Source organism: Entelurus aequoreus, linkage group LG19 (genome assembly GCF_033978785.1).
Source record: "Entelurus aequoreus isolate RoL-2023_Sb linkage group LG19, RoL_Eaeq_v1.1, whole genome shotgun sequence".
Taxonomy (NCBI): Eukaryota; Metazoa; Chordata; class Actinopteri; order Syngnathiformes; family Syngnathidae; genus Entelurus; species Entelurus aequoreus.
Window position 1 is genome coordinate 5,246,151 of NC_084749.1, and position 14,190 is coordinate 5,260,340.

The 14,190-nt window shown below is 37.8% G+C and overlaps 1 protein-coding gene across 1 annotated transcript in view; it reads left to right on the forward strand.

Annotated features, from left to right (window-relative positions):
* Positions 1-14,190, forward strand: part of ankrd24 (ankyrin repeat domain 24) — a 36,116-nt gene that overhangs the window by 9,820 nt on the left and 12,106 nt on the right. The window contains 9 exon segments of the mRNA XM_062027726.1: positions 2,262-2,368; positions 4,328-4,494; positions 4,628-4,650; positions 6,557-6,562; positions 11,788-11,883; positions 11,949-12,068; positions 12,135-12,258; positions 12,326-12,459; positions 12,533-12,708. Of these exon segments, the coding sequence (XP_061883710.1) occupies positions 2,262-2,368; positions 4,328-4,494; positions 4,628-4,650; positions 6,557-6,562; positions 11,788-11,883; positions 11,949-12,068; positions 12,135-12,258; positions 12,326-12,459; positions 12,533-12,708 (953 nt within the window).

Sequence of the window (14,190 nt, forward strand, 5' to 3'; positions counted from 1 at the left end):
GCACTTCAATTCTACAGACAGTTTATTTAAGAAGAATATATATATATTTTATTTATTGCATATTGAGAGTCAGAACAAACAAATAAATACATAATTACTTAAATGTGTCACGAATTTATGAATATTGGAATTAATCATTAATTTAATGTACAAGTATTTATTTAAGTATGTTATCACTAATTTTGCAATTTAGTTATTTTATTACATAATTAAGTATTTCACAATTTATTTATTGCATGATTTAGGTAATTTTATCAGTTATTTAAATAAATTGCAAAATATTTAATTAAAGTGTCGAATATATATAATTTTACAATACTTAAATGAATGACACAATTAATAATTTAATTCCAATATCAATTTAAAAAATGACACATTCAGGTAAATATTCAAATATTTATTTGTTTATTTAATTATGTTCCATTTGACCCTCCATAATTATTAAGGTAAAATGTAACTATTTTAGTACTGCATAATTGTTTGCACATTTAATAGGACAGAATGAAAAATGTTTAAATAATTATTAAATGCGTCTTTCATTAATTAAAATTGAACTAAATACATGAATGTGTCATTAATCAATCTAATGTACAAGCATATGTATTTGTAATTAAACTGTAAATTTTTACAGTTTAATTATATTATCAATTATTTCACAATGTATTTGTTTAATGCATGATTTAAGTAATTATATCACTTATTTAAATATTTAAATAAATTGTGAAATATATATAATTTTACATCAAATTAGGTAATGACACATTTAATAATGCATTCATGTAAATGAATAGAAAAAACATAACACATTCAAGTAATTATTGAAGAATGTATTCATTGACTGAATTATGTCCCATTTCACTCTCCATAATTATTATTTTAGTACAGCATAATTGAATGCATATTAAATGGGACATAATTAAATAAATACATACATAAATATTTGAATAATTATTAAATGTGTCATTCATTAATTAGAATTGGAATTAAATACATGAATGTGTCATAAATTGATGTACGGTACTGTTTATTTAACTATATTATTATTTTACAATGTAAACAGAGTATTTATTTATTGCATGATTTCAGTAATTACATCAGTTATTTAAATAATTAATTGAATTGTAAAATATTCAATTGAATTGTTAAATATATATATTATTTTACAATAAATTAATTAATGACATAATTAATAACACATTTATGTAATTAAATTCAATTTAGATTGTTACAAGAATTACACATTTAGGTAATTATTTAAATATGTATTCATTGATTGAATTCTGTCCACTCTCCATATTTATTGAGTTAGAACATATTTCCGTACTACATAATTGTAGGCATATTTAATCATTGGACAGAATTAAATGGAAAAATACATTTTAAAATAGTTATTTAAATGTGTCATTTATTATTTAGATTTGGAATTATATACAGGAATGTGTCACTAATTAATTCAGTGTACGTGTGTGTGTGTGTGTGTGTGTGTGTGTGTGTGTGTGTGTGTGTGTGTGTGTGTGTGTGTGTGTGTGTGTGTGTGTATACATATATATATATATATATATATATATATATATATATATATATATATATATATATATATATATATATATATATATATATATATATATATATATATATAATCGTCTTAATATTTTTTATACAATCAATTATTACCCATTTTATTTATTTATTGCACAAATTGGGTAAGTATATCACTTATTTAAATATTTTAATTAATTGTGAAATATTCAATTGAATTGTAAATATATATCATTATACATTCAATTAAGTAATGACACATTTGATAATGCATTTATGTAAATGAATACTACAAAATGACTCATTTGGTAATGACCTAAATATTTATTTATTAATTAAGTTCTGTCCCATTTGACCCTCTTGCAGTAATTATTGACTTATAATGTATTTTTCTTAGTACTGCATAATTGTAAACACATCTATTTTTAATTTATGAGTCCTTTCTTTTGCAGGATATTTGATTTGTTTTATTTTTTTATTTTTTTTTGCAATCAGCCTGACCAAAGCCTATGTTGTTGTACATGCTGGTTTTAGTTTATCACATGATACATTTTAGACCTGTTCAAATGCAAGTGTGTTGGACATGATTATTGAATACGATTCAAATGAGGTGTCAGATGACATGTTCAGTGTTAATATTTGCTCAAAAAGGTTAAGAACTAGTGCTGATAAAGAATGATTCGTCACATTGGCGCTTCAACAATGTTTGTGCTGTCTTCAAGGACGGAGCCACCGCCCTCATCCTTGCAGCCCAGATGAGCCGAGTGGAGCTGTGTGCCTTTCTGCTGGAGCGAGGTGCCAAGGCAAACATGCAGGACAAGCAGGGCAGGTACACAACACTTCCTGTGTGCCAGCAGGGCAGGTACACAACACTTCCTGTGTGCCAGCAGGGCAGGTACACAACACTTCCTGTGTGCCAGCAGGGCAGGTACACAACACTTCCTGTGTGCCAGCAGGGCAGGTACACAACACTTCCTGTGTGCCAGCAGCCACAGCCACTTGTGGAAGTTGTGTGTCTGTCTGCGGCTGTAGCAAAAGTTGTGTGTCTGTCTGCGGCTGTAGCAGAAGTTGTGTGTCTGTCTGCGGCTGTAGCAGAAGTTGTGTGTCTGTCTGCGGCTGTAGCAGCTGCTCAAGTGTGGACAGGGGGGTCGGGTGTACTGCTGCAAACGTCTTAAGGCCATCAGTGGGGGAAGACAGGAAGGATTCATGAAGGCAGCATTTGGATTTGGTTTGCAGGAATCAACAACTTTCCCTTTATTTGCCTAAATGGATGGATGGATGTCTCTTCTGACACTATTTCTCAACTTGCTGTCCAAATGATTTTGGTTTGTAAGGTTCTGGGTGTGCAAGTTGTTGGAAACAGTTAAAGGCCTACTGAAAGCCACTACTAGCGACCACGCAGTCTGATAGTTTATACATCAATGATGACATCTTAACATTGCAACACATGCCAATACGGCCGGGTTAACTTATAAAGTGACATTTTAAAATTCCCGCCACACTTCCGGTTGAAAAACTCCTTTGGATATGATTTATGCGCGTGACGTCACAAAATCCACGGAAGTGGTTGGACCCCATCGACCCGATACAAAAACCTCTTGTTTTCTTCGACAAAATTCCACAGTATTCTGGACATCTGTGTTGGTGAATCTTTTGCAATTTGTTTAATGAACAATGGAGGCTGCAAAGAAGAACATTGTAGGTGGGATCGATCGGTGAATTAGCGGCTAAGTACAATACTTACAGCAACACAACAAGGACTACTTACTACGCCTAGCTGATGCTTGCCGCCAAACCCACGGATGAAGTCCTTCGTCGCGCCGTCGATCGCTGGAACGCAGGTGAGCACGGCTGTTGATGGGAAGATGAGGGCTGGCTGGCGTAGGTGGAGCGCTAATGTTTTTATCATAGTTCTGTGAGGTCCGGTTGCTAAGTTGCTAAATTAGCCTTAGCGTCGTTAGCAACCGCATTGTTAAGCCTTACCAGGCTGAGAATTTTTAACCGTGTAGTTACATGTACATGGTTTAATAGTATTGTTGATCTTCTGTCTATCCTTCCAGTCAGGGGTTTATTTCGTTTGTTTCTATCTTCATTTGAGAACGATGCTATCACGTTAGCTCAGTAGCTAAGTGTGTCACCGATGTATTGTCGTGGAGATAAAAGTCACTTTAAATGTCCATTTGGCGTGCTCGACTCTCATTTTCAAGAGGATATAGTATCCCAGGTGGTTTAAAATACAAATCCGTGATCCACAATAGAAAAAGGAGAGAGTGTGGAATCCAATGAGCCAGCTTGTACCTAAGTTACGGTCAGAGCGAAAAAAGATACGTCCGTCACTGCCTCTTTAGTCCTTCACTATAACGTTCCTCATCTACGGATCTTTCATCCTCGCTCAAATTAATGGGGTAATCGTCGCTTTGTCGCTCCGAATCTCTCTCGCTCCATTGTAAACAACGGGGAATTGTGAGGAATACTAGCTCCTGTGACGTCACGCTACTTCCGCTACAGGCAAGGCTTTTTTTTTTATCAGCGAGCAAAAGTTGCGAACTTTATCGTCGATTTTCTCTACTAAATCCTTTCAGCAAAAATATGGCAATATCGCGAAATGATCAAGTATGACACATAGAATGGATCTGCTATTCCCGTTTAAATAAAAAAAAATCATTTCAGTAGGCCTTTAACGATCCTGAGTATAGACTCGGAAATGTGTTTCCATGACAGCAAAGAATGGGGGCTACTATTGGTGACGTAGCGCTTCACGTGGCTGACAAAGAATGTTTCCTACCAGGACCGCGTTGATGTTGGCCTGCGAGAGCGACAGCGCGGACACGGTGGCGGCCCTGCTGAGGGGCGGGGCTAACACGCAGCTGGTCGACGCCCTCGGAAAGGGAGCGGCCGAGTACGGCGCCGCCAGCCATCGCATCGGGCACATGTTGGAGAATGGGGCACCCCCAGGTACCGTATTAGGTCCCGTATTCTTTTGTGAACTATTTGTAAAAAGACGACAACAACAAAAAAATAATAAGGAAATGAATGTTTCTCTAAGTTAATATGAACTTGTTGTGTCTCCTATCCTCTGCATGCGTAGCTTCTGAGGGTACAGGCGAGGAGGTAACTACTACATCATCTTGTCCAATTAGGGCTGACAACTCTATCACCATAGAAGTCTTTTATATTGATAATTATGGATATATTTATTCAACATTTTATTGATTAAATGACTATGGCGATGTATTCTGACATCGTTTTATCGCCCAGCCCTATGTCCAATATGAGGCTATTTTGTGTTGTTGTGCTTTTGTTCTTCTCTGCCTTGTTTTGCACGGCTTTTTTCCATCTTTGATGAGTCTTTAGGGTTAGTCAGGTATGAAACATTATTACATCCATGCCCTTAAAATTAGGCCTGTCAAAAATAATGAGTTAACTCCTTTGATTAATCACAAAAAATAATATATGGCATTAAATATGTACAGTTACAGCTTAATCATGTCTTTTTTTCCCCTCCACTGCACTACAGAGCCTGCACAACCACTCGGGCTCCTCGCAAGGGGGTACCAGCCCACGCAAAAGGAAAGCCCCTCCTCCACCACGCGCTCCGCTCCAGGTATGAAACATTATTACATCCATGTCCTTAATGTATACCGTATTTCCTTGAATTGGCGCCGGGAATATAGTATTCGCCTGCCTAGAATTACAGCCGGGTCAAACTCGTTTCGCAAAATAATTAGCGCATGCTTGGCACTTCCGCCGGGTCAAATATGAGTCATTAAATGACTCCCGCCTCCAGGTGGTAGAGGGCGCTAGTGATCCTTCTTGCGACTACCAGTACTGCAGGAGACAGGTACTGCAGAAGAAGACAACAAGCAGCAAGCATGCAGCAATTGTTTGCTTGCACTTTTAACATGGAGGATTACATATCTAAAATAAAACCGTTTTCTAAACTGGACTTTCAATCGAAGCAGGAGGTAATAATTAAAGGAATATCTCCAGAGACTTTTAAAATTGAAGAAAGATGAGAAAGACTGCCTTTGATCAGAAGCAGCTGCACATGGACCCATCTACAAGTAAAGGTAAGATCATAATAACGTTTTTTTTATTAAATGTGTCTTTAATGATAAGGTATGCGCCGGAGTGAGAAGAGGTTTTAAAATAATTAGAGCATGCTTGCTCATTCCGCATGGTTTTGGTAACCGCAGGAGTGAGAAGAGGTTTTAAATTAATTAGCGCCCCTGCGGCTATTCAAGGAAATACGGTATCTGAAAATTAGGCCTGTCAAAAATAACGAGTTAACTCCTTTGATTAATCACCCAAAAAATATGGCATTAAATATGTACAGTTACAGCTTAATCATGTATTTTTTTATTTTTTTTCAAAGTATTTCTCCCATCAATTTTGAAAAAAAATTTAAGTATATTTATGTATGATAGTGATGTGCGATACAAGTGATTTTTTTCAAAAATCAGGCTAGTATCGATCCGAGACCTTGTGCAAATATAACTAATATGTCTGCTAAAATGTTAAAAGTTGTGTGTTTTCAAATAATAACATATGTATTTAAACAAAATAACAGTAAAAACTTAAAAAGAAGCAAAAAATCGGAATGTAATGAGAAAAAGCTGACCATTTTAAACTAATAGTTAAAGGCCTACTGAAATGAATTTTTTTTATTCAAACGGGAATAGCAGATCCATTCTATGTGTCATACTTGATCATTTCGCGATATTGCCATATTTTTGCTGAAAGGATTTAGTAGAGAAAATCGACGATAAAGTTCGCAACTTTTGCTCGCTGATAAAAAAAAACCTTGCCCCTACCGGAAGTAGCGTGACGTCACAAGCGGTAGTGCTGCTCACAATTCCCCGTTGTTTACAATGGAGCGAGAGATATTAGGAGCGAGAAAGTGACGATTACCCCATTAATTTGAGCGAGGATGAAAGATTCGTGGATGAGGAACGTTAGAGTGACGGACTAGAATGCAGTTCAAGAGATATCTTTTTTCGCTCTGACCGTAACTTAGGTACAAGCTGGCTCATTGGAAGCCACACTCTCTCCTTTTTCTTTTGTGGATCACGGATTTGCATTTTAAACCACCTGGGATACTATATCCTCTTGAAAATGAGAGTCGAGAAGGCGAAATGGACATTAACAGTGACTTTTATCTCCACGACAATACATCGACGAAGCTCTTTAGCATGAGCTAACGTGATAGCATCTGTCTCAAATGCAGATAGAAACAAAATAAATAAATCCCTGACTGGAAGGATAGACAGAAGATCAACAATACTACTATCAGGAGACACCGAACCAAACACTGGACATGTAAATACACGGTTAATGTGTATTCGACGCCTGTCGAAGCCTAGCAATGCTGTTGCTAACGACGCTAACTTAACAACGGGACCTCACAGAGCTATGATAAAAACATTAGCGGTCCACCTACGCCAGCCAGCCCTCCTCCGCTCATCAACACCCGTGCTCACCTGCGTTCCAGCGATCGACGATGCGGTCAGCGGCCCGGAGACGTAGGAAGTCAAGGTGAGTTCGCCGCTAGCGCGTCTGCTATCCAACAAAGTCCTCCTTGTTGTGTTGCTGCAGCCTCCATTGTTTATTAAACAAATTGCAAAAGATTCACCAACACAGATGTCCAGAATACTGTGGAATTTTGTGGAAGAAAACAGAGCTCTGTGTATTGTGTCCAAATGGGTCCAAACACTTCCGTGGACCTCGCGACGTCACGCGCATACGTCATCCTCCAAAGGCGTTTTGAACCGGAAGTTTAGCGGGAAATTTAAAATGTCACTTTATAAGTTAACCCGGCCGTATTGGCATGTGTTGCAATGTTAAGATTTCATCATTGATATATAAACTATCAGACTGCGTGGTCGCTAGTAGTGGCTTTCAGTAGGCCTTTAATAATAACATACTTAGTCACCGATAACACAACGTTTTGTCTTTAAATTGATCAAATATCTGTTTTTAACATTTTGACTTTGCGGCATTTTGACTTTTCAGCATGTGGCCCTTGGTGGAAACCTGATCTAAAATATTAGAAAGGCTCAAAATAAAAGAAATTATACTTAAAATGTAAACAAAGTTTAGCTAGTTAGTTAATAAAAAAATAAAATGAGACCAACTTATGAATGAATTAATTAGAAAATTACAACAACAATAATAAACACTGTTAAATATCTAACTGAACGTTAATATTTTCCTGCAGAATGTTTGAATAGCACTGATTGTCCTTGCGATCCAATACCGAGTGAACTTCAGGCAGGTATCGGCGATACCGATCCAAAACTGATAGGAATATTTGCACAAACTAAAGTGTCTGATAAAATTTAACAAGTGGTGTGTTCTCAAATATTAACATTTTCAGCTCAAAAACAACAGTTAAAATGTAAGAAAAAGGAGCAAAAAATCTATTTAAAAAAACAGACATTTTCAAAAGTAATAATTAACAATAATATAGTTGTTCACCTATAACACAAATATCTGTTTTTAGCATTTGGACTTTTCAGTATGTGGCCCTGGGTGGAAAAGTGATCTAAAATATTAGAAACGCTCAAAATAAACATAAAATATACTTAAATTATGAACAAAGTTTAGTTAGTTAGTTCATTAAAAATGAAACAGTACTAATGTATGAATTTATTCATTTGTAAAATTACAACAACAATAATAAACACTGTTGAATATGTAACTGAACATTAATATTTTTGTGCAGGCAGAATGTTTCAATACCACTTTTCCTTTCGATTCGATACAGAGTGAAACTCAGGCTGGTATCAACGATACCGATCTGATGACTGATACTTTGTGCAAATATACCCAATGTGTCTTTAAACATGTTTAAAGTTGTGAGTTTTCAACTAATTGTCATGTCTGTGTTAATCATGTTTTTGTTTTGCTTGGTTTTTGGACTCTTTTTTTTTTAGTTCCTGGTTTCACTTCCTTGTTTTGTTTGGTTTCCATGGTCACCCATTAGTTTTTCACCTGTCATGTCACGCACCTGTTTCACGTTTTGAGTCACGCACCTGTTTTCACTGATCATGTCACTATTTAAATCTGTCATTAGGGTCCGCACGACCCATTGTCAAAGGAATCCCAAAGGGAGTCCTTTGACAATGGGACGAAAGGACACTATTGAAATTGTAAGGTTTTATTATTATTATTATACCGACCCCACAAAAAACTCTAATTTGACCCACTTAACATGCTTCAAAACTCACCATATTTGAGACACACATCAGGACCTGCGAAAATTGCCATCTAATAAAAAAAACAAACCCCAAAACTCAAAATTGCGCTCTAGCGCCCCCTAGGAAAAAACAAAAACAAACTGCCTGTAACTCCCACTAGGAAGGTCGTAGAGACATGAAACAAAAACCTCTATGTAGGTCTGACTTAAACCTACATTTCATAATTTCACATCCTCGGGCAAAAACCAACAGGAAGTTGGCAATTTCCCCTTCAAGACAAAAATGTACTAAAAACACAAATTTTTGCCTCTTTGAGCTGTAATTTGACCCCCTTAAAATACTTAAAAACTCACCAAACTTTTCACACACATCAGGAGTGGTGTATATTGCGATCTAATAAAAAAAACGAACCCCAAAACTCAAATTTGCGCTCTAGCGCAATTTTTGAATAAAACAGAGACAAAACTGCTCCTCATAGGAAAACACACTCATTTTTGCCTCTTTGAGCTGTAATTTGACCCCCTTAAAATACTTAAAAACTCACCAAACTTTTCACACACATCAGGACTGGTGTATATTGCGATCTAATAAAAAAAAACTAACCCCAAAACTCAAATTTGCGCTCTAGCGCAATTTTTGAATAAAACAGAGACAAAACTGCTCCTCAGAGGAAAACACAGACAAAACTGCTTGTAACTTCCGGTAGGAACGTCTTAGAGACATGAAACAAAAACCTCTATGTAGGTCTCACTTAGACCTACATTTTATAGATTGACACCCTTCAGCAAAACAAGAAGTTTGCAATCCCTCCTTCAAAACTAAATTTTTGTTAAAACCGGTCACCAAACATCAAACATTATCTCCTCTGAGCGCGTTTGTCGTTTTGGCTTCAAACTACTACAGGAGAGAGATTGAACCCTTCTGATTGACGGATACTCAAAGAGTTTGGATAAGTGCTACGGTTTTGATTTTACGAGCCTTCAAAGAACCGCTGCGCTGATAATGCTGCTGTGATTTTACGAGCCTTAATAGACCCACTGTACCACTGCGCTGATGTCAACAAAAGTATTGGGACACTTAGGACTAACAGTAGACAAAAGTTTTTGGACACTTAGGACTAGCACCTGCCAAATATGCGGGCCCGACCAACGCTGCTTGCAGCTTTAATTTTCTGTTGGTCTTTCTGGCGACATCACAGTCATGCTCCACATTTATGCTCTGCACCCTTTATGATCACGCTTCTTCATGCCATGTTTACAGTTCCTTGTCAAGTAAGTTTTTGTTTAATGTTTATAGTTCTCCGCCGTTGTGCGCGCCTTTTGTTTTCCTAGTCAAGTTTTTTTACCTCCGCTGTGAGCGCTTTTTGTTTATACCCTTTTGAGCCTTTTGAGTTTAAATATTAAACATGTCCTCACCTGCACGTCGTGTCCAGTCAAGTTGCTTTGCACCTCGGGAAAAACAATCCACGCCAAGGACCAAGTCTTGACACTAATAACATATCTAGTCCAAAAAAAATAACAGGAAAAATGTAAGAAAAACTACCATAAAATCGGAATGTAATCAGAAAAAGTTGATTAAACAAAGTTTAGTTAATTAAAAAAAACAAAAACGTATAAATTAATTTAAAAAATTACAACAATAATAAACACTGTTAAATATATAACTGAATGTTATTATATGTTTTACACACTAGGTTAGACAGTTAAACAATAATATTATTAACATTTTTATTCCATGGGGAAAAAAAACATTAGTATAGATGCATGAAAAAAAGAGCAAAAAATCGGTATGTAATGACAAAAAGCTGAATTATTCTAATAATTAATAATAATAGTATAATTAGTCACCTATAAATACAAAGCTTTTACCGTGAATTGTATAACGTGGACCCCGACTTAAACAAGTTGAAAAACTTATTGGGGTGTTACCATTTAGTGGTCAATTGTACGGAATATGTACTGTACTGTGCAACCTACTAATCAATATGTACTGTACTGTGCAATCTACTAATACAAGTTTCAATCAATCAATCAAAAAAGCTGACACAATGAATTTTTTTTGCGTTTTTTTTTTTAAATCAAAAAATATCACTATGGCATACTTTGGCTTTTCAATACGCCGTCCTTGGTGGAAAAAGTTTGGACACCCCTGAAATCAAGTATCAAAAGTAGGTATGTCCGATAATGGCTTTTTGCCAATATCCGATATGCCGATATTGTCCAACTCTTTAATTACCGATATCAACCGATACCGATATCAACCGATATATACAGTCGTGGAATTAACACATTATTATGCCTAATTTGGACAACCAGGTATGGTGAAGATAAGGTACTTTTAAAAAAAATGAATCAAATTAAATAAGATAAATAAATTAAAAACATTTTCTTGAATAAAAAAGAAAGTACAACAATATAAAAACAGTTACATAGAAACTAGTAATGAATGAAAATGAGTCAAATGAAGTGTTAAAGGTTAGTACTATTAGTGGAGCAGCAGCACGCACAATCATGTGTGCTTACGGACTGTATCCCTTGCAGACTGTATTGATATATATTGATATATAATGTAGGAAGCAGAATATTAATAACAGAAAGAAACAACCCTTTTGTGTGAATGAGTGTAAATGGGGGAGGGAGGTTTTTTGGCTTGGTGCACTAATTGTAAGTGTATCTTGTGTTTTTTATGTGGATTTAATTAAAAAAAACGATACTGATAATAAAAAAAACGATAATTTCCGATATTACATTTTAACGCATTTATTGGCCAATAATATCGGCAGACTGATATTATCAGACATCTCTAATGAAAAGTATCGCTATTTTGATTTGAGAATCGATATCAAAGCATTAAGCTCTGGTATCGATATTTCAGTATGACATTCTGATGATAAATTTGCCTTAGTGGGGTCTTTTTTTCAGGTTCATTTAAATAATGTAAACAAGTAATTTACTGAGAATGAATCCAAGTGTCATTAATGTGGTTTTAGAATATTCATTTGACAGCAGAAATAAAAATATTAATGCAAAGTGTTCTTCTGATCCTTAAGGGTTTGCCGCCCACCCCGCACCCGCGTAGTCCCGCTCCCAGCGCCCAGTCGCCTGAGCCCCTCACTCCCTCTCCTCCGCCTCCAGGACCGCATCAGGTCTTTGCCGCTTTAAAGTCCTGAAAGTTCTCCTGCTAAAGTTCCTCCAACTATCTTTCCGCAAGGTGGAAGACGAGGAGGTGTTTGAGGAGATCCGCCGTCTACGCCTGGAGAGAGGCCGTCTCCTCCAGAGGATCAAAGCCTTGGAGCAGCAGCAACAGAGCGCCCTCTCTGCCCTGGGGGAGGTACTGCGCCACCACCACACCAATGCCAAGTGACTGGCGTGTAAGTCGGGTCTGTCACCTCCGCAGTTGTCCGCACTCAAGCGGCGCCTGAAGGAGGCGGAGGCGGAGCGGGACACGTTGATCGAGGAGCGGAAGGGAGTCAACGGCGTGGACGCCAGCGACTCTGAGGATCTGGACGACATGTTCTCAGGTGTGCCCTCCGTCTCCCGTCTCGCAGTCTGACTTCACTGTACTTGTAACGTTGTCGCGTCCTTCAGAGAGGTTGCTCTCCAAGCGCTCCAGAGCCTCACCCGGTCCAGACCAGGCCTCCTCGGAAGCAGCCGTGGAAGAACTGCACAAACAAATAGAGGAGCTGGCCTCTCAGAACGCTGAGCTGGTCCTCAAAGTGCAGGTTTTGTCTCCTGTTCTCGTTCCATCCGCACCCAACGTGGCCTTTCTTGACTTGATCCGTCTTTGCCGCACAGGTGATGGAGATGTTTGAGAAGGACGACACCGACATGCAGAACCCGGGCCCAGAGTTTGTACCCTTAGTCCAGTATGAGGGCATCAGGAAGGAGTTGGAGGCCCTGCAGGAGCGCTTGACCCAGGCCCAGACGTCCAATAGGGCGTCCAGTGTGCCGGAGGAACAGTAAGACTTGCTGCTGGCCCCACTATGGACTGGACTCTCACTATTATGTTAGATCCACTATGGACTGGACTCCCACACTATTATGTTAGATCCACTATGGACTGGACTCCCACACTATTATGTTAGATCCACTATGGACTGGACTCTCACTATTATGTTAGATCCACTATGGACTGGACTCCCACACTATTATGTTAGATCCACTATGGACTGGGCTCTCACACTATTATGTTAGATCCACTATGGACTGGACTCTCACACTATTATGTTAGATCCACTATGGACTGGACTCTCACTACTATGTTAGATCCACTATGGACTGGACTCTCACACTATTATGTTAGATCCACTATGGACTGGACTCTCACACTATTATGTTAGATCCACTATGGACTGGACTCTCTCACTATTATGTTAGATCCACTATGGACTGGACTCTCACAATATTATGTTAGATCCACTATGGACTGGACTCTCACACTATTATGTTAGATCCACTATGGACTGGACTCTCTCACTATTATGTTAGATCCACTATGGACTGGACTCTCTCACTATTATGTTAGATCCACTATGGACTGGACTCTCACACTATTATGTTAGATCCACTATGGACTGGACTCTCACTATTATGTTAGATCCACTATGGACTGGACTCTCACACTATTATGTTAGATCCACTATGGACTGGACTCTCTCACTATTATGTTAGATCCACTATGGACTGGACTCTCACACTATTATGTTAGATCCACTATGGACTGGACTCTCTCACTATTATGTTAGATCCACTATGGACTGGACTCTCACACTATTATGTTAGATCCACTATGGACTGGACTCACACTATTATGTTAGATCCACTATGGACTGGACTCTCACTATTATGTTAGATCCACTATGGACTGGGCTCTCACTATTATGTTAGATCCACTATGGACTGGACTCTCACTATTATGTTAGATCCACTATGGACTGGACTCTCTCACTATTATGTTAGATCCACTATGGACTGGACTCACACTATTATGTTAGATCCACTATGGACTGGACTCACACTATTATGTTAGATCCACTATGGACTGGACTCTCACTATTATGTTAGATCCACTATGGACTGGACTCTCACACTATTATGTTAGATCCACAATGGACTGGACTCTCACTATTATGTTAGATCCACTATGGACTGGACTCTCACACTATTATGTTAGATCCACTATGGACTGGACTCTCACACTATTATGTTAGATCCACTATGGACTGGACTCTCACACTATTATGTTAGATCCACTATGGACTGGACTCTCACACTATTATGTTAGATCCACTATGGACTGGACTCTCACACTATTATGTTAGATCCACTATGGACTGGACTCTCACACTATTATGTTAGATCCACTATGGACTGGACTCTCACACTATTATGTTAGATCCACTATGGACTGGACTCTCACTATTATGTTAGATCCACTATGGACTGGACTCTCA